We start from the raw sequence: 20,133 nt of genomic DNA on the forward strand, positions 1-20,133 counted from the left end.
CCAAACCAAAGAAGACAGGTTTTGTGTCATTGTCATCTGGCGTCTACATCCCTGTATCAAAATGCTTCTCGGGCCAGTGAGTCCAAACTACCTTGAGACAAGCTACCTTTCCTGTCACCTTCTGCTTCACCCCTGCTTCCGGATTCGAGACCGCGTGCTCATTCGCGCTGTGAATGGTTGACTCTCTGCTGTTCCAGGATGGTCTCTCTGCCACCAGGGAGTGCGAGCTCCACGTCAGCGCAGGACAGATGGAGTTCCACACGCTGCTTCATCGTGACCGTCAGGGCGCCACGCGGAGCTTGGGCTCCGTGCGGGTGCATTTACCCGGAGACCTGGCAGAGACGCGGAGCCCATGCTGCATTAGCCAGCTCATGTTCTTCAGGAAGAACCCGTTTCCCGGGGGACGAACTCCTGGCCAGGTACCGTACCGCACATGACCCACATGGCCCATCGCTTCCAACGAGCGCCTCCATCGGGCAGTGATTACGTTTTGTGGACACGTGTCAAGTGTCGTTCAGGTCTTGCAGCGGGCCACTTGGGATGGGCTCTTGGTTCTGGTTTTCTTGGAAGAAGCTTTTAGCAAAACTAGGTATCCCTGGGATCCTGGGACCTGGGCCCACTCGGTGTTTTACCTGTTTCTGCAAATCAAATGAAGAATGTAACCCAGTGAGACTTGAGAAGGGGCTGCCTTGGGCCAACTAGACTGTACCTCTTTTCTTCCACGCTCACTTCACTGGCCCCTCAAAGCTGAACCAGCAAGGGTGGCTGCCAGGTTCATGGGGGTTGGGAGGTGGTCGGCAGAGGAGTGGGCAGCCTTAGACCAGGGTGTGCGAGTGGGGAAGTCAGGGAAGGAGAGGGGCCAGCTCTTGGTGATTCTGGGAGCCTCCGCTTGACCTCCTGCGTCTGGAACCCCTGCAGGTCCCCAGCGTCATAGGGGGCTGTGGCGGGCAGAGTTGGTGTCCTCTGTGTGTCCTGAGTCTGGGCTGCCCGATCCCCACCCCCACCCCGGGTCAGGACACGGCACCCCAGACAGGTTCTCTGAGCGACAGCCTCACAGCCCAGCTCTCCGTGTCCCTTCTGTACACCTTGTTGTACCTTCCTGACCATCTGCGATCTGCTGCTGTTGTTTCTGTGGAGCTGTTAAAGTGAAAAACAACTACTTAGAGACTTTCTAAGTTATAATGTACTAAGAGTAATCATGCTATCCTGCAGTCCTAACCAGGAAAGCGAACCGCTTTTCTCCACGCCGCCCCCTGCTGTCGGGTGCCCAGTACTGCACCCCGCTCCCAGGTGCTCCTGTCTCCACAGATGGGCCCGCTCCTTGCCCTGTCCCTGTTCACCTGCTCCAGCAGGAGACCCATCAGCAGACGGCGGCTGACAGAGCCCCTGGCTGTGGAGTTCGGGGAGGAAGATGGTCTGGTGAGGCAGACTTGTCTGAGCCGTGTCTTCTCAGAGGCCGCATCGGCCTCCTGTGCCTTGACTTTTCCAAAGGCAAATTTTGTTGACCTCACTTTCCATGTGGTGACAGGATGAGAGGAGAGACAGCACAACGTTCGTGTTGCTTCGGGAGAGAGTGAATTTTCATCAGTTCTCTGGGTGTTCCGAAACCTCCCGGGAGTCTCTGCAGATAAGGATAGAATTCTCCAGGCCCGTTTCAAGAGCGTTCCCGGTCATGGTGCTCATAAGGTGTGTTGTGGGGGAAGCCAGGGTTCCTTTCCAGCCAGCGGGGAAGTCCTTGACAAAATCTAAGGAGTGAAATTCACGTTATATATTTTTTAGAAAGTTTATTTTCTGAGAAAGAGAGAGTCGGGGAAGGGACAGAGAGCGAGAGGTCAACAGAGAAATTCACGCAGGCTCCACACTGTCAGCACAGAGCCTGAGGTGGGGCTCAAACTCATTAACCTAGAGATCCTGAATTGAACTGAATACAGGAGTCATATGCTCAACGGACTGAGCCCCCCAAGTGCCCCTAGGGAGTGAAATACACTTGTAGTGCAGTCCTGAGCTCTGTGTCTCATGCATGATGTGACCTATGGGACATGGTCACTTGCTCAGGGACTAAGCTGCTCACCTAGCTTTTCCTGATTTTGAATTCCTACCTGCTCAGCTTATTCACCTATGTGCCCAAATACAGGTGTCCTCATTAGGAATCCACTTTTGTCTCTCAGTGGAGACATGAGTCAGAATTCTTTCTTTTTGCTTATTTTTTAAGAAAAAAATGTGTTCAAACTGATGTCTCTGAGAACACTTGATAACTGAATCCTGTTTCTCAGTGATGTTGAGTTGGTGAGGTCTTGGGAGGCCCGTTTCATAGATGAATCACAACGGAACACAGGGGAATGGCCACTGGGAGGGTTTTTAGGAGTGAATCCTGCAGATGCTGCTGGCTCTGAGAGTTCCTGTCCATCTGGGTGGGCCCAGGGTTCTGCTTGATCATTTGTCCTCCCCGAGGGCTTTCCTCTGTCTTGCTGCCTGCCCACACGGACCCCACAGCTCAGCGTGTCCACAGCTCAGCGTGTCCACAGCTCAGCGTGTCCACACTGCGCACAGCACAGGCTCAGTGTATGTCGGCTCCTCCCTCTTCTGGTCACACAAGCTGACCCATTGAGTGGGAAGCTCAGCTCACTCCTTTTTTTTTTTTTTTTTAATGCTTATTTACTTTGAGAGAGAGTGTGAGCAGGGGAGGGGCAGAGAGAGAGGGAGACACAGAGTTCGAAGCAGGCTTCATGCTCTGAGCTATCAGTACAGAGCCCAGTGGGGGGCACAAGTCCATGAACTGCAAGACCATGACCTGAGTTGAAGTCCGACACCCAACCAACTGAGCCACCAAAGCACCCCCGCACATCTGTTTTCTTGTTTTCGATTTCTTCTTCATTCTTTTAAAATCAGACACAAAAAAGATGCACTGGTTCTGACCAGGTTCTCAGGGACTACTTGGGGCTTGCCGCCCTCCATCCGTTTGTTCTGGCTGCTGGCTGTGACCGCGACGAGGTCACTGACATCAGCACGAGCGCGTGTGCGGCACTTTTGTGTCCCCGCCGGCCATGCTGGTCACTGTTCTCGTTTGGCGCTGAAGTGTCTATTTTTAACGCAGTGATGGGAGGAGAGCCGAAGCTCTTACTGAAAGCCTGGTGCTACCAGGGGACACTGACAGCAGCCCCACCGAGTCCCCGCGGCCTTGTCCTTGCACAACATCACGTGACCAAGTTCCTCGACAGGAAAAAAGCAAACCAAAACTAGGTGTAATCACTTTGCTTTTCCTTCCTAGGTTCTCTGAGAAACCTACTCCTTCTGATTTTCTTGTGAAAAAGGTGTATGTCTGGGATGAGCCCATGGTGCACGTGTTTGTCCCTGCCAGTTCTCTGAGAGGTCAGAGGCGGGACCTCCCTCTTTTTTGGGGGGGGTCTCCCCCAACCCCCAAACCTCCCTCCTCTTTGGGGGGCCTTCCCTGACCCCCAGGTCTCTGCTGGCTCTTCTCCTGGCACCTGGTTTTCCCTCTCCTGTTTGCTGCTCTGCCCCTCCCCCTCCGCATCAGGGGCCATGACCCGATGGCCTCCCTTCAGTCCCAGGACTGCCCTGCAACCTCTGGGCCATCAGCAGGCAGGGCAGGACCTGTCTGGGCCGACCCTGCCTGCTTAGGCTCCCGAGTCTCTGTTCCCCCAGAAGACAAGAAACAGGCTGGCCGCTTTGGGGCATCCACACCCTGTAAGCACACGGGCCCAGCTGATCCCATGGACTTTAGACCTTGCATGGGCATTGACGTCAATCTGAGCCACCTGTCTCCCCTCTTTTCACATTTCTCTGGGATCTGTTTTCCCCTGAGAACCGGGCACTGTGAGCTCCTTGTTTCTTTCCAGAATGGACAAATCAACTTCAGATTCTCACTGGCAGTTTGAAAAACTGCATTTGAAGTTTCTTTTTAATAGTTTTTTAAAATTATATTTTGAGAGGGAGACAGCCAGCGGGGGAGGAGCAGAGAGAGAGAATCCCAAGCAGGCTCCACACTGTTAGCACAGAGCCCAACATGGGGCTTGAACCCACAGATCATGAGATCATGACCTGAGCTGAAGTCAAGAGTCAGATGCTTCATGGACTGAGCCACACAGGCTCCCCTTCCATAGTTTTTTATTGTGAGAAATTTCAAACTGACAGAATACTGAGAAAAAGGAAAACAAACAGTTGCAATTTATATGTCCTATGAGCATTTTTTCACATGTTTAAAGATCATTCCCTCCTTTTTTGTTACACTATTCATATATCCCCATTTCTCAAGTTTATTTTTTCTATCTATTCTATATTTTTTTACTTTGCTTTCATTGAATTGGGTTTTTTTCTTTTGCACTGCAAAAGTTTTTTTCTTAAGAGTAAAAGTTATCAACTTATTTTCAGCTACTTTTAGATTTTGAGTCCTAGTTAGAAATTCTTTCCTTACACCCAATTACTGAGAGAAATCATTGACATTTATATTTTCTTTGGGTGTCTGTATGGCTCCGTTTGTTTATGTTTAGATCTCTGATTGACACTTCTCAGTGCAGGTGGTGTAAGACCAGGTCTATTTTCATATTTTTTAAATTAAAAAAAATTTTTTGAGAGATAGACAGATATAGAGTGTGAGCAGGGGAGGGGTGGAGAGAGAGAAAGACACAGAATCCAAAGCAGGCTTCAGGCTCTAAGCTGTCAGCACAGAGCCCGACGTAGGGCTTGAACTCACAAACTGGGAGATCATGACCTGAGCCGAAGTCAGACACTTAGCTGACCAAGGCCCCAGGCGCCCGTCACTTCATGTTTTTACAAGTAGTTGGTTGTCTCAACATTGTTTATTAGGAGCAGGTCTCCAGGATGGCTCCCTCTTTAGCTCAGGCCATGATCTTCTGGTCCGAGAATTCAAGCCCGTGTCGGGCTCCATATTCTCTTTCCCTCTGCACCTCACTCATATGAGCTCTATTTGTCTCTAAAAAGAATAATTAATTAATTTTCAAAAGGTCTTAGGGGCAAATTTTAAATAAATGGACTGTTAAATTTTTTTTAAGATGTTATTTCTAAGTAATCTCTATATCCAACGTGGGCCTTGAACTCACAGCCCTGAGATCAAGAGTTGATACACTCTACTGACTGAGCCTAAGCCAGCCAGGCACCCCAAATATTTTTGCTTCTAAGCATAAAAGTCATCCAAGGGTAACCAGATGCCACTGCATGGTCACCGCACTGTCCTTACTGGATGATAGCAGACTCAGGACATGCCAGTATTTGGCAGGTGACTGATGAGCCAAGGAGAAGCAGGGGCGGGGTGGTGTGGAGCTGGAGAGGCTGACTCCTCCCCCCTGCCCCCCTGTCCACTGCCCCCACCCACTTCTCTCACTGCCCCCTGCCTTCTGCCTCCCTGCCCTGGCCACCTTTGGGGTACATTATGCCCTTTTGCAAAGTTCAGTTTGTACTGAGTTTCCTTTTCGTCTTTTCTTAGATGCAGGCTCGGGGTATCTATCCTTACTGGATGCTGACCACGACAGAAGCCCTCGGAACCAGCACCTCGCCAAGGCTGTCAACTACACTGTGCGTTTCCAGGGGCTCCAATGCCTCTTCTGGGAAACGGGAGCGTGGAGGTCTGCAGATGCCCCTCCAAAGCCAGGGGCTTCCCCAGACAAAGTGCGCTGCAGGTAGAGACCCACCGTTGAGCCCAACCTGACCTTGACACCAGGGCAACATTTCCTGCTGTCCTGGCCAGGAGACTGGGGCCTCCCTGGCTGTGGCCCCTGAAATGCAAGTCCCTCCCATCAGTGGGTCTGGCTCTGCAGCTCTCTTTACTCTCCATTCCCCGGGGTGACAGCACATGGTACTGTCCCCCAATGTCCGCTGAAGAAACGCACTGGCTGCTGGGTGGTGGCATCCGGGGTCGACCCCTCCATGTGTTTCCGGGCCTGCACTTGGGCCGTGGGGCGTCTGTTGTCTTTGCTCCCCCGCGTGCTCTTGGGCATCCCGCTTGTGGGAAGCCCCCTGCCACGTTGCCATGAAGGCAAATTTCATATGCAGAAACATCCCCACCCGGACCACATCAGCCCTCTGGATGATTTGGGTGTATTGGTCACGCTACTCGATTACAAACTCTTTACCATTAAGGCAAAACGGGCAGTCTTGTTAGAGGCTCTGCTGGGACCTTTCCCCTAGATGGGAGGGTACAGTGATTGGGCACATTCAGAAGTAGAAATGGTCACTTCCTTCTTAGAATCAAGTCTTGGGGCACCCAGGTGGCTCAGTTAGTTGAGTGTCTGACTCTTGGTTTCAGCTCAGGACATGATCTCACAGTTCGTGGGATCGAGTCCTGTGTCCCTCACTGTGCTGATGGTATGGAGCCTGCTTGGGATTCTCTCTGTCTGCCTCTCTCCTGCTCGTGTGTGTGTTCTCTTTCTCTCAAAATAAGGATGAAGAGAAGCTGGGAGGAAGAGAAAGAGAGAAAGGGAAGGGATGACAGAGGGAGGAAGAAGGAGGGAAAGGAGGGGAGGAAGGAAGAGAGGAAGAACAAAAGAAAGGAAACATCAAATCACAAGGAGTGGTGTTTGCAGTGCGTGTTAGGAGGAGGGATGCCGAGGTCATGTCCATGCAGGCGTGTCTCTGTGCTCCTCACCGGTCATGCTCTGTTGAATCTATACAGTGCCCGGCTAGTAAATCATAACCACTGGTAATGGTTCAGAATTTCACTCTAACATCAAATTAACCGTCTGTGCACTCGTTCGTTCTCCGTCACATCCCGTGTCTGCTGGCACTTCCCCGGGAGCCAGAGGCACAAGAATGAACACAGCGTGGGGCCTGCTTACAAGACAATGAGAGAGGTGGGCTTTAGTCAGAACAGAGTCCGTCTTTACATAGACTGTCATGGTAGCAGTGGCCACGCCGGGGTCCCTGTACCCCAAGTGTGCTTGGTGGCCCTCATCTGCCCACAGCAGGGCTGGGACTCGAACCTGCCGTCTCTGGGCCTGCACAGGACCATGCAAGGTGTGGACACTGAAAGTGCTGGCACCTGTCGCCCTTCCCACCCCTCCCGTAACCCATGTATGTGACACTGTAGTCAGCGCCCTCCATGCACACTTGGGGTCCTGACCCACATCTCCCTCCTAGTTACGATCGCCTCGCCCCGGTCTCCATTGCAAGGAGAACCCTGAGCACCAGTTTTTCAGTGGAGGACATTTCCATGCTGCAGAGGTGAGTGATCTCGTTCTACATGAGATTACGGTTTTGTTGACCCCCCCGCCCCACACAGGACACTGCACACGACCCAGCAGGTGCCTCAAACCCATGCCCCTTAGGGCCAGTTTGCCTTTTGGGATGCCCAGGTTAGCAGGTCCTCGGCCCTGAATGTCATGTGGATCTCTCCGTCTTTACGTGCACTATGAGAGCTATGCAAACACAGGAAAGCCAGTGCATTTCCTGTCAGGCTCAGTCCTGGGTCATTGTGGGCCTGGGTTTCTCAATGGTGAAGACGTGGGTGTTTACCCGTCCTGGTCTGTACATGTTCTTAGCTCCCTCTTTCTCTTCAAAGGTGCCCCATTTTGTGTTTTATCATTTTTGTTAAGGTTTGTTTGTTTAAGTAATCTCTACACCCACCGCGGGACTCGAACCCACAACCCTAAGATCAAGAGTTGAACGTTCTATTGACTGAGCTGGTCAGGTGCCCTCCAAATGTGTCCCATTTTAGAAGATAAATTTGAACTCACCCATTTCTATAGCCATTGTTTGGTATAGAAAACGTATATTTGCGGAGCACCTGGGTGGCTCAGCCAGTTAAGTGTCTGACTCTGGATTTAGGGTCAGGTCATGATCTCACAGTTCATGGGTTCAAGCCCTGCACAGGGCTATGCACTGACAGTGCGGAGCCTGCATAGGACTCTCTCTCTCTCTCCCCATCTCTCTCTCACAATAAATAAATCAACATAAACAAAGGACACGTGTGTTTGGATTGTGAGCTGCAGACAAGGAGAGTGTGAGTGGTGGGGCAGGCCCTCTGCTGACCCTCCGGTGTCACACACGTGGAGTAGGACTGGCCTTGGCACGCAGCAGGTGCCCTGTGAGTGATTGCTGAATGAGTGTCTGCACTTACTGGTGGGTGCTGGGTGTCAGATTTCTGTCCCAGATGTTGATGCAGTAGGGAGGCTGGCTGTACTTTACTACTTAATGACTTCTGGGGACACTGGTGTCACCAGGAGGCCAGTGACTGGGACTTGGGACAGCTGTTTAGCTGTGATTTCTGAGGGGACTTCAGGGGGCTGAGCCGTCAGGGGGTGGGTGGCCCCTGGAGTCCTGCAGGGGCAGGAAGGTTCTGGGAGGACAGGATTCCTGTGAAGCCAGGCCCTGCACCCACCCTGGAGATCCCATCAGAGGCCCGCAAGACTCCAGGCCAGGTCAAGGCACAGGCACAGGTGGCTGGAAGGGGACCCCGCTCCATGACCCCCTGGCCAGCATTGGCGAGTGACAGGTGCAGGGGCGCAGGCAAGCTGGAGCACGCATTGCAGGTCTGCCAGTAGGTGGGGGGGGCACTCCCTGCACACATGTGTGCAAGCCCACTATGGATGCTACACATGCTGCTCAGCAAGATGGCTGTTTGCATCACATTCCTTTTTCTCTTTTTAAAACATTTTTAAAAGTTTAATGTATTTATTTTGAGAGAGGGCGTGAGTGGAAAGGGGCAGTGAGAGGGAGAGAGAGAGAATCCCAAGCAGACTCCCTGTCAGCGCAGAGCCCAATGCGGGGCTTGAACCCACAAACTGTGAGATCAAGACCTGAGCCAAGCTCAAAAGTCAGACACTTAACTGACTGAGCTGCCGTGTTCTCCTCATAAAGAAAGCTTCTCTGAAACGGGACATGAGCAGCCAGCCCACATGGCAGCCCCTTATGCCCCCGAACCTGACCTGTCCCTGGGCGTCTTTGTCAGCATCCCGGCACCTGATCCCAGAGGGGCTCAGACCTGTCCCAACACCGGATGGCAGAGGCCACTCCCTCAGCCTTCCCCTGCTGACCTCATCCCAGCAAGAGTCTTCCGGCTCCTCCCAGTTACTGGGCAGACACATTTACATGCACATGGGTGAAGACCTGAGGATCCGAGTGTGTGTGTGTGTGTGAGCGAGCTGCCACCCTGGGGGGCTTTACCTTCATAATTGACCGTCCATTCCTGTCCTTCTGCTTACAGACGCCCGGAAAACCTGCTTCCTGGTATTTTGATTGCGGTTTCCACGGTGCTTTATGCACTTCTGGTTACCAAAACCAGGCGTGCAGATCATCAGGAGAGAGCGAGCGCAGGCTACATTTTCCTGCAGGAAGACGCGCCAGCCGACGCCCCGCTCTATGCGGTTGTTGTGGACACAGGCTTCCGGGCCCCCGCCCGCTGTAGCGCCAAGGTAAGCGGCTCCGCTCGGGGCTCACGCTCGGTGTGCAGGGCTGTGCCTGGCGTGAGCGACGTGGACATGGCGTCCTACCCCATGGGCTCCATCTGGTGGGCGGCAGGCGCTCCTTTCCCGCCGTCCTGGTCTCCTGCCCCTGCCTGTCTGTGCAGTCCACCCCCTCACCCCCCGCCCTCTCCACCTTGTCTGTGGGGAGCAGTCTGGACATCAGCCCTGGGGGAAGCTAAGGACTGTAGGCAGACTGGGTGTGACAGGGGAGGTCCCACGGGAGGACAGGGGACCCTTCAACAAGACATTTGTGGACAGTGGCTTTTCTTGTGGGGGAAGAAAGCACTATGAAATCTCTATTTCACATTATGCCCAAAAGCACCTCCCACGACTGGAGATTGAAAGATTAAAACAAAATACGGGGTACCCGGGTGGCTCAGTTGGTTAAGCATCTGACTCTTGATCTCAGCTGAGGTCATGATCTCTGGGTTGTGAGTTCAAGCCCCGTTGGGCTCCAAGCTCCATGCAGAGTGTGAAGCCTACTTAAGATAGCTAGAACAACAAAACAATACTTAGAAACTCCCCAAAGGATTTAGAAACGTCACAAGGGGGAAGGATTTTAAAAGCTGGAAATACGTAAGGAACTTTCTTAAATGGAAGAGTGACAGGTTGCACTGCCCAAGAATCTGGCGCTCATGTCCGACAGGAGCCACCCCAGTGAGGAGTGGCAATCACGCCCAGCCGGTGTGTGTCCACCTCGGTCACCGTGACTGCCCCCTGATGGCCCTCAGGTCCCCCAGTCTCCCCATCTGAGCTGAAGGAGAGCTGTGTGTCCACTGTCCTGTCCCCTTCCTCCTGAGACAGACACGTGCCCTAGTGACCCCAAGTTGCCATCTGGTTTTCTAGATCAAAAGTGTCAAAATCTGGCTGCCCTGGCAGGTGGTCCCTGGTGGTCTGTCCCGGGGAAGTTGGGGAGGAGCCATCAGGGAAGGGGCAGGGGCGTCCTCTTGGCCCCCTTCCGACCTCATTGTTGTCCCTGTCCTTCTGGAAGTTTCTGGGAAAGCTGGAAGCTGGGAGAAGGGGCAAGTCCTCCCCCAACCGCGTACGGGATAGTGTCCTGTGTCATGGTCTCAAACTCTTACCCTTGTGTCTTTGGAGGTTTACATTGTTTTATGTGGAGAAAATGGAGTTTCAGAACCCAGAGAACTCTACTGTCCAGAGAGGCCCCTGTTTAAAAGGAACTCCAGACACACCTTTGTTCTGAGGTGAGTGCAGCCTTCAACCCGGCGTGGCCTTAGGATGCATCCGTGGAAGCAGAAATATCAGTCATCACTTCCCAGTAAGGAGCGCATGCACACAGATGGGTTTCTAACCCGCTCCTGGTGCTGTGTGTAGAGTGGAGTCTGGTTAAGTGCAGGAGGGAGGGAGGAGGGGTGTTGGGTTTACCCACTGGTGAGGGTCAGATGCAGAGCCCTTCCTATGGCACTGACCACCCTGAGTGAATTTGGATCACCCTGACTGGTGAGAGCACGGCCATGCAAAGACACTGCAGTTGGACAGAGAGGGGTCATTTATCAGGAGTACAAGCTTTTGATGTTTCTAGAAACTGTGGAAGAACCACCCAGTTATTTCTCCTGGAGAATTTCATGTATGATCCAAATCAGTTCCAAGTGTCCCGTGTTCACCGAGAAGAGGTTAGCCCTAGACTAGTCCATGCCAGACATGCGTGCATTGAGGAGTTTGAGTGGATGGGGTTCAGGAACCTGGGTGGACAGTCTACATGTGTGCTCAGCGACCAGCACGGCCAGGAGTGTCCGTTCCTAGTGGCCATGGGGGTCGGAGGGCCCCGTCCTCCCCTCACGTCCCAGCAGGCTCCGTAGGGAGGTCTGTGTGACTCGTCCAACATGCCCCTGGGGGTGAGCATCGGGGCCAAGGCTGCCCAGGCCTGACCAGACGCTGTCCTGTGTGTTCCCAGCACCTCGGCTCGGCTGGGCCCTCTCCGCAGGATCCGCCTGTGGCACGACAGCTGCGGGCCCTGCCCTGCCTGGTACGTGAGCCACGTCATGGTGCAGGAATTGGGCGCCGGGCCCACGCCGAGCTGGCTCTTCCCCGCTGAGTGCTGGCTGGCTGCGAACCATGCAGACGGCCGCGTGCAGAGGGAGCTGGCCTGCCTCTGCCGTGGCCCCGGCTTCTGGAAGGTAGGTGCCCTCTGGCCGGCCGGCGGGTGCAGCGCAGGCCCTGCTTCTCTAAACGGAGCTGAGTTGGTGTCGAGGTGGCTGAGCGAGCCTGCATGTGCGAAGGAGTCCCCCTTCGGTCACTGCTTTTCTCCTACAGTAACATTTACAGAAATCACGGTGGCCTGTGGTCTGAGCTGGCCGAGGGGAGGCTAAGTAGAGGACACGAGTGCCCTGTATTTCCTGGTCACCAAGATGACCAGGAAACAGTCCAGGTGTCAGCAGGGGGTTGTGACAAAGACAGAATCCCCTAAACTCTCACAAACCAACTACGAAACTAGTTCTGTGCATGTCCCGATCTTTCCCCATCTGTGAGTTAGTTCTATGCAGTTGTAATAAGGCTGATGTATTTTGCACTTTCTAGCTTATCTCAGGATGTTTTTCATTTGAGAGAGAGAGAGAGAGAGAGAGAGAGAGAATGAGCAGGGGAGGGGCAGAGAGAGGGAGAGAGAGAATCCCAAGCAGGCTGCACACTGTCAGCACAGAGCCCAATGTCGGGCTCGAGCCCAGGAATTCTGAGATCATGACCTGAGCCAACACCAAGAATCAGGCGCTCAATCTCCTGAGGACCCTCCCCCTTCAGTGGTGATTTTAGATCAAATTCGTGAATTTTTCTGGAATATCATTGAGCACCGGTGTTCTTTGAGTCGAATTGACCCTCCTGAACTGGTGCAAATGTGTATGTGGCCCTCCGCCTGCCATGTAGCAGACGCCTCCAGGGTCCTGAGGACACCTGGGTGGATGCTCACTTGTGGCCCTCCGTGCACTCAAAGCCCAGAAAAATCAACTGTGCCACCAGGGAGAGTGCTGGGAAAGTCTGTTAGGATCACCAGGGGAGGGGTGGTTCCACTGGGGGAGGGGTTTGTGAAGAAAGGCTCTGGGGAGTAGGGCGTGAAGACATAGGAGAAATGGAGGGACAGCCTGTCCCAAACCCCCCAAGTCCCAGCACAGGTGGGGTTGTGCATGTCCAGGGTGCCAAGCAGATGAGGGTCTTGGGGCCTGGAGCGCCGCACAGCTCAGCATCCAGCTGGTGAGCGAGGGGCATCCCCACTCATAGCGTTACCACCTGCAAGCTGGGAGCTCCCATGCTTTGTGCAGACACCAGGTCTGTCCTGGTCTCTGCGCTGGTCTCCATCCTGGGTCTTTGTCCTGGGAGCCCCCACAGTTTGTGCAGACACCCGGGTCCACCACCATCTCTACCCTGCTCTGTGTTCCAGCTCCTGTACTCAAAGTTCACCGAGTACCTGGAGGACTTCCACATCTGGACGTCCGTGTACAGCCGGCCCTCACCCCGCGGCCTCCTGCACACCCCGCGCCTCACCGTCGCCTTTGCCTTGCTGTGCACCTACTCATGTCTCACCGCCCTGGCCACCGCCTCGGGGCAGGAGCAGGTGAGATGCCCTGGATTGTCCTTAGAGCAGCTTCCGATTCCCAGACCCTCAGTGCGACACCTTCTCATGTCCCAGATCAACTGAACTCAGAGTCCTAGGGGAGGACTCAAGCAGAGGACAGAGCCTGTGTGCCTCTAGTGCCCCTGGGGTGACGCTGGCCTGGCCAGAACCGGGCATCTGTGGGGCAGTGGCCTCCTGCTGCCACAGAGCATGACCTCCCCAGTGGGATCAGCAGTCTGGAATATCCTAGAAAGTGTTCCTGGATTCTTTATGGGTGGCAGTTAAATCAAATTTTAAAAATCCTCTGGCCAAAAACAACAGAACCGTTCTGAGGGCCACATTTGTCCTTGGAATGCCAGGTGGCAGCTATGGCCTAGACGTGCCTTGTGTGACAGAGAGATTACTTATGAACAAGCATGGGCAGTCAGATTGGAGACTCTGCTCTCCTGTGGAGAACTCACAGGATGGCCTTGGGGTATGGGACGAGAGTCAGCTTTGCTTCTGACAGCCTCGGGCCATCCATGGCCCCCATAGTGGCTGGGGACCTACTGAGGGGTCCTGTCCAGCCATGCATCTGCCAGGGAGCACGGTGCTCACTGTACATGTGATAATAGCAGTGCACCAGCAGAGCTTTTCTTTTTTTTATGTTTTTTTTGTGGTTTGTTTTTTTTTTTTTTTTTTTTGGAGACAGAGTCAGAGCATGAGCGGGGAGGGACAGAGAGAGAGAGGGAGACACAGAATCTGAAGGACGCTTCAGGCTGTGAGCTGTCAGCACAGAACCCGACGTGGGGCTTGAACCCACGGAGCATGAGATCATGACCTGAGCCGAAGTCGGACGCTTAACTGACTGAGCCACCCAGGAGCCCCTCAGCAGAGCTTTTCAAAAAAGAGGAAGAGGTGTGTGGAATTTGTACGACGGTGGTCAATGTCATTGGGCAGCATGAAAGGAATGGCCGGGTCCCCCAGAGATGGGAACGGGTCCGCAGTCAGCAACGCTGAATCTACCCTCCCCTCTGGGGTGGACCCAGTGTCTGATCTTCTCTGCTCATCGATGCGCTGGGGACACAGATCGTAGTGAGGTGTGCCCGGCGTGAAGTGGACACCCAGCAGACTTTTGTTCAGTGTGCAGAGATGCGGGTATCAGAAAAGCAAAAGGATTTTTTGGGATTTTTCTGGTATTTATAAAGATCCAGATTCAGGGAGAGGGATTTTGGTTAAGTGTGGGGCATACTCGCATCAAACACCTTTGTAGCCTGTCCTGGAACTGGTGTGGGGAACATGTTTCTTGCTGTCTCCCATAGCTCCTGTGGGCTCTTGGTGCCCCTGACCCGGCCCCTGGGTCCTTCCAGACGGGGCTCCTGTGCACCCTGTTGGCGTCTCCTGCTGCTCAGCTCTTGTCGCTGCTCTTGAGGCTTGCCCAGGTACCCGCAGCCTGTGCATGTGCTCCTAGCGTCCCGGGTCCTCCCTCAGCTCAGGACCCACTGCCTGACCAGCCACCTTCCCCTTGCAGGAGCCTAGCAGGCTGTCCCCAGTGAAGGCCCTCCTGCCCCCAAGGAGGGCACCCTTGGGGACCACACAGGGTAGGTGTGTGGTGAAAAGTCCTGGACGGTAAAATTGCGGCAACAGCCTGCTGAGGATGAGGACTGAACAGGGAGGTGCCGGGGGACCCCATTGGCCGAACCGCTTCTAGAGGCCAGCATGCTACCCACCCCTGTGTCTCCTGCTCCCATTTGCACCTTGTTTGTTGTGGGGACAGTGAGCATCATCGCGTGTGTGAAGAGCCCTCGTATGGGACTGCGTGCCAGGGCCTCGCTGTGTCTCAGGGGCCCGCCTGGTGGGCTCACAAGGAGGGGTATTTCCTGAACTCCTCTCTGAGGACCCTAATTCCCTGGTGTGTCATAAATGTGGCTCTTTTTCAATCAGGCCCTGACTTGCACGGCAGGACACCAGAGACTCAGAAGGGACACAAGGTAACAGGACAGCCACAGTGCCAGCTCTCTGCTGCCTCCCTTGGCCGTGGCCTGGACACAATTGGTCAGGCCAGGAATGGGCTAGGGATGGCCAGGGCCAGTGAGCAGGCCAGGTCCCGCAGGGACAGAGGCCAGCTGTTGGAGTCCCCGTGGTGGCCGCGAGAGAAGGCTGTGGCTGTCAGATTTGGGGAAGCCACATGGGTCCCAGCAGTGTCGGTGGGAAGCTGGGCCTGGGGATGTGCCTAGGGGACGAGTCGCTGTGAAGCAGAGGCCCTCATAGGCTCCTGGGACCCGCGAGGGGACAGGGGATGAGTCCAGATGAGCAGGCGCAGCCTGTGACCCAGGCCAGGCTGAAAGGCAGCTTCGAAGTAGCTCGGCCACAGCATGCCGTTGGCTCTTTGGAGACCATTGTGACCTTACCACTGGAATGGGACTCTTGTCTGGGCCAGCGTTTGGGGCACATGAGGCCCCTTATACTTTGAGATCTCCACCTCCTTACTGAGAGCTCTGTCCCCAGCCTGAGTCTGGGCTGCCCGATCCCCACCCCCATGTAGCCTCTCTGTGCTCCCACTGGGAACCTGGAGACCTCATGCTCTGGCAGGTCCAGGTCGGCCCCCTGGAGGGCAAGTGACACCAGGCAGCCCTCTGTAGATGGGAAGGAGTTGGTCCCAGGGCTGTGGGCCTCTTCCCCAGACCCCCTTCCTGGCCTGAGGCTTGAGGACTTCTGGACCCACCTCCGAGAGCGCTCACAGGTGGGGGAAGAGGTGGCCCTCGAGAACTAAATGCACTGAGATGTATCTTCGTCCTGACTTTGTATTTTCCAGCATAACATTGTCTCTGGGCTCGCCAGGGCCCATGGGAGGGCCACAGGCGGTGACGACGCAGGTGGTCCGGCCCCGGAGCTGGAAGCCTGCAGAGCTGCCCCCGGCCAGCGGGCCACAGGGAAGGAGGGTGACTGTGGCACACTCGGCGCTCGAGGTGATGTCCAATTCTGCACCCCTGGGGACTCGGGCCCGATGACCCTGGAAGCTCTGGTCACACATGAACTGGGCCCATCCGAAACAGCCATCAGTTTTGTTCCAAAGTCCTGGCCGTTTCCAGGGTTTCCCTATGTGGGTTTGGTCACGTGTTTTAAAAAGCCAGGAATAGACCTAACTTTTCTTGGGGGTTCTGAAATGTGAGGCTCTCCGCTCTTTCTGGTGCCCAGCACAGTGAGTAGCTGCAGCCTCAGACCCGGAGGGAGCTGAACACTGGGCCGGCTGGGACGGGACCCAGAGCCACACTGCCTTCCGCCCCTGAGCCTGCTGGGGATGGTCCTCTTGAGAGTCACCTGGTCACCCGAGAAAGTGGGGCTCCTGTGTCCTGCTCCTGGGGGCCCTGAGATGGGGTAGAGGACGCTGGGTCATGTGCACGGCTCCAGACAGATTAGACAGCAGAGCCTCGAGGCAGCTGCTCCCATGCAGCCTCTTCTCCTCCTCTGAGAGGCCCTGCTCTCCTCCTCCTCCCCCTGTTCCTCCCTCCTCCTCCGTCGCCACCTACCTCCTCGTCTCCTCCTCCCCCCTGCTCTTCTCCTGATACTCCCGCTCCTCCTCCTCCTGCTCCTCCTCCCTCACCTCCCTTCTGCTCTTCCCTTCTTACCCCATGCTCTTCTCCCTCCTCCCCTGCTACTCCTTCCCCCTCCTCTCTGTTCTTCTCTTGGTCCTGCCCCTTCTCTCCCTGTTCCTCCCACTCCTCTCCCTCCTCTTCCTTCCCCCTCCTCCCTTCTGCTCTTCTCACCCCATCTCTGCTCTTCTTCTGATCCTCCCCTTCTCCTCCTCTCTGCGCCTGTCCTTCCTTCCCCTCCTCAATACACATATTGAAAAATAGAAGTCGTGAGGCAGGTACAGCTTGTAGCCCAGACCGTGGTACAGTTCTGGTGGACAGTCCAGACTCTTCCCTGAGCATGACCATGTGAGAAAATGAGTCCCCTTGTCAGCAGACTGGAGACGGTGGCTACTGCCTGCAGTCGGCCACTGTGGAGGTCTGGTTGCTCTACAGGGAAATGCAAATCCTGCAACACGGTGCATATGTGCAGAGGTGTGTGTATATATAAAAGACTTAGGGTCAGGAATGAGCTCAGGTGCTCACAGAGGCTTGAAGTTCTCACAGACCCAGAGCCCATGAGGTGGAGACCCAGGAGCGCTCAAGTCCTGAGACAGGAAGAAGCAGATGTTCTGCTCAAAGGCTATCAGGCAGGAGGAATTCCCTTACTCTGGAAGGTGGGCCTTTTGTTGTATACAGGCCTTCACCTGATTGGACAAGGCCCACCACACTGGGTGGGCCCACAGCTTTACTGACTGGAGCCATTTATTTTATTTTATTTATTTATTTTCAACTTTTAATGTTTATTTTTGAGAAAGAGAGAGACAGAGACAGAACGTGAGCAAGGGAGGGGCAGAGAGAGGGAGACACAGAATCCAAAGCAGGATCCAGGCTCTAAGCTGTCACCCCAGAGCCCGACGCGGGGCTTGAACCCACACATCATGCGACAATGACCTGAGCCAAAGTTGGACGTTTCACCGACTGAGCCTAGCTGGTGCTCCTCAGCTCAGCCATTTAAATGTTCATCTCTCTGGAAATTCCCCTGTGGACATACCAGGAATAATGTTCATCCAGGTGTCTGCACACCCATGGTCCAATCAGCTGAGGGAGAATTAGCAATCACACTGGATGGGAGCGCTGAAGTCTGTTAATACGTGTGCCTCTTCCCTGCTCCCCCTCAGTCCCCACCAGTGGGCCTGGACGACCTGCGGCCCTCCAGCAGCCAAGGGCACTGCCGCCTTGGTCCAGCTCCATAGCGTGGGCCATCTGCTGGCTGGTCTCCATGGCCTGTGGCTTTGGGACGGCATTTCTGGGCTACAGGTGAGTGGTCATGGTTTTCACAGATCCTCGGGACTTGGCTAGGAAAGTCTCTCGTTGATAAAAAGATTCCTTACATCTCTGGGAACGCAGAGTGTGAGCCCAGATGTGCCTGCTGTTATTTTCGTCCTCACGTCTCCCTCCCATGGCCCTGGGGAGTGGAAATTCCGAACACACATCCCAAAGGGCCCCAGGGCCTGGCTGGCCAGCCTTGTGAAGGTGGCCCAGCCCAGACGGAGCTCCCAGTTGCCATGAGGGGTGGCAAGACCCTCCTGGGGAAGGGGGTCTGGCTGCCAAGCTCCTGAGAACCTGGGCTCTGAGCCCAGCATGCTGGCTCGGCGCGCCTCCGGTCTGTCGAGAATGCACGCATCTCTCGGAATCTGACTCTGTCCACACGGTGACCTGTCCATCTGGTTTCTGGGCTCCTCAGCTCCCAGTTGGGCGTGGCTCCCATGGGCCCTGGAAGAACAGCCTTAGCACCAAGACGCTGTCCCCTCCACCCTTGATGCTTCCCTTTCTTCACATGCATGTATGGATTCATATGGTAATGATGGGCAAGTTACTTAAAAAAAAAAGAAAACAAAAATATCCTCTGTGCCTCAGTTGGGTCATCTGTGAAATGGGAATGTTCCTGGTACCTAGTTCACAGGGTTTTAAGAGGAGCAGATGAAGTCTTCCAGGCTCACTGCTTTATAGACGCATAGTTTATTGTCATTATTATTATCCCTGCCAGCCCCATGCTCTCTGTGTCCCTGTGCTGGGTTTTCCTCTCTATCTGGTGGGGTTGATGTCCCCTCCTGACAGATAGAACTCCCTCCATTGGGCAGAATGACAGGGTGCCCACCGCCACTGTGCCTTCCTCACCGCAGCCCCACCGCCACCCACAGTCACGCTGTGACGAGGATGTGGACCCTAGGGTCCAGTGTCCTGGGCACAGATAGGCAGGTACTGACGGCTGCTGTCTCCCCGGGGACAGGTTTAACCCGACACAGTGTGCACAGTGGCTGCAGGTGCTGACCCTGTCCGTGCTGTGCTGTGTGTTCGTCACTCAGCCACTTCTGGTGAGTGGGCCCCCCCCCCCCACCGCAAGGGGCCTGGGCATGGGTCAGGGCTCCGTTGCTGTGACGTGACACATGAGAACGGCTCTCCACATTTTGGCTGAGTGTGAGGAGAACCTGTTTGTCAGTTCTCAGACACATCCCAGGACGGGGGGACCTCTCCATCCCCCTTGGTCACTCGAGGTCACAGAGCCTGTGGGAGCAGAGGCTCTGGCCCTGCCTTGTGCAGGCAGCGGGTGGGCAGGGAATCCCAGGCAGGTGACTCTGGGGTACACCAGAGCCTGTGACCGGGAAGCAGGGACAGCCCCATGGATCATAGGGTTTGGGGGACGAGGACTGTGCCTTGTCTGATTTCTCCTTCCAGGTCGGCCTCCTGGCCTTGGGCTTTGCCTGGAGAAGGAGAGACGACCCGCATTTCTTCATGGAGTCTCTGCAAGAGGCCACCAGGGACCTGGGCTCCGAGCTGGAAGAGCATGCGAGGACCCGCAAGCCCTGGTGTGCACGCTCGATGGAGGAGGTGAGGCAGCCCTCAGGGCCGCAGTCTGGCCTCGCAGGCCAGTCTGAACTTCCTCTGTGATTCAAACTCACCTGTGTTTCGGGAGACCCACAGGTGTGACTTAGGTTCTCATACTTCATGTGGCCGCACGCAGTTCGGAATCGCCTGGGACCTGTCTCCTCCCCGCTGCCCCAATCCCACAGAAATCGGCATCGAGAACAGGAGCCTATCATTTTTTTATTAAGTTATTGTTTATTTTGAGAAAGAGAGAGAGAGAGAGAGAGAATCCCAGCTAGGCTCTGTGCTGTCATTGCAGTCTCAAACCCACAAACCTCGAGATCATGACCTGAGCCCATTTTAAACTGTTGAAGCAGATGAGAATTAGAATTTGTGGGAATGATCTTGGAGAACATCCACGCCATCTGTGTTTCAGTGGACCCACAACAAAGTTACATCTCCCTGCTTCCTCTCTCCTCGGCCCCCCTCCCCCTCCTTCCATCAGTGTCTGCCTTTTGTGGGCAGCCTCCTCTCTGGCAGGGTGGACAACAGGGGGCAGAGGAAGGTTTCCCGTAGGGAAGTACAAGGGCCGGTCCCCAGCAGGTGTCAGGTCTTCCTGGGGAATGACCAGGGACACACCCCAGCTCGCCGATAGTCAGACCTCACCTCTACCTTTCCCTTCCAACTGCCGCCCTTCCCCAGGTGACCAGTGAGC

The 20,133-nt window shown here is 54.8% G+C and overlaps 1 protein-coding gene across 1 annotated transcript in view; it reads left to right on the top strand.

The window, feature by feature from the left end:
- PKD1L1 (polycystin 1 like 1, transient receptor potential channel interacting) overlaps window positions 1–20,133 on the top strand; it is a 94,697-nt gene that overhangs the window by 56,704 nt on the left and 17,860 nt on the right. Inside the window, 19 exon segments of the mRNA XM_029919144.1 lie at window positions 198–419; window positions 1,309–1,419; window positions 1,529–1,686; window positions 3,269–3,369; window positions 5,462–5,654; window positions 7,111–7,194; window positions 9,176–9,383; window positions 10,533–10,639; window positions 11,350–11,572; window positions 12,826–12,999; window positions 14,252–14,266; window positions 14,301–14,420; window positions 14,510–14,579; window positions 14,923–14,969; window positions 15,794–15,947; window positions 16,177–16,180; window positions 17,694–17,870; window positions 18,844–18,928; window positions 19,290–19,442. Of these exon segments, the coding sequence (XP_029775004.1) occupies window positions 198–419; window positions 1,309–1,419; window positions 1,529–1,686; window positions 3,269–3,369; window positions 5,462–5,654; window positions 7,111–7,194; window positions 9,176–9,383; window positions 10,533–10,639; window positions 11,350–11,572; window positions 12,826–12,999; window positions 14,252–14,266; window positions 14,301–14,420; window positions 14,510–14,579; window positions 14,923–14,969; window positions 15,794–15,947; window positions 16,177–16,180; window positions 17,694–17,870; window positions 18,844–18,928; window positions 19,290–19,442 (2,406 nt within the window).

The sequence above is a fragment of the Suricata suricatta genome, chromosome 2 (assembly GCF_006229205.1).
Source record: "Suricata suricatta isolate VVHF042 chromosome 2, meerkat_22Aug2017_6uvM2_HiC, whole genome shotgun sequence".
Classification (NCBI taxonomy): domain Eukaryota; kingdom Metazoa; phylum Chordata; class Mammalia; order Carnivora; family Herpestidae; genus Suricata; species Suricata suricatta.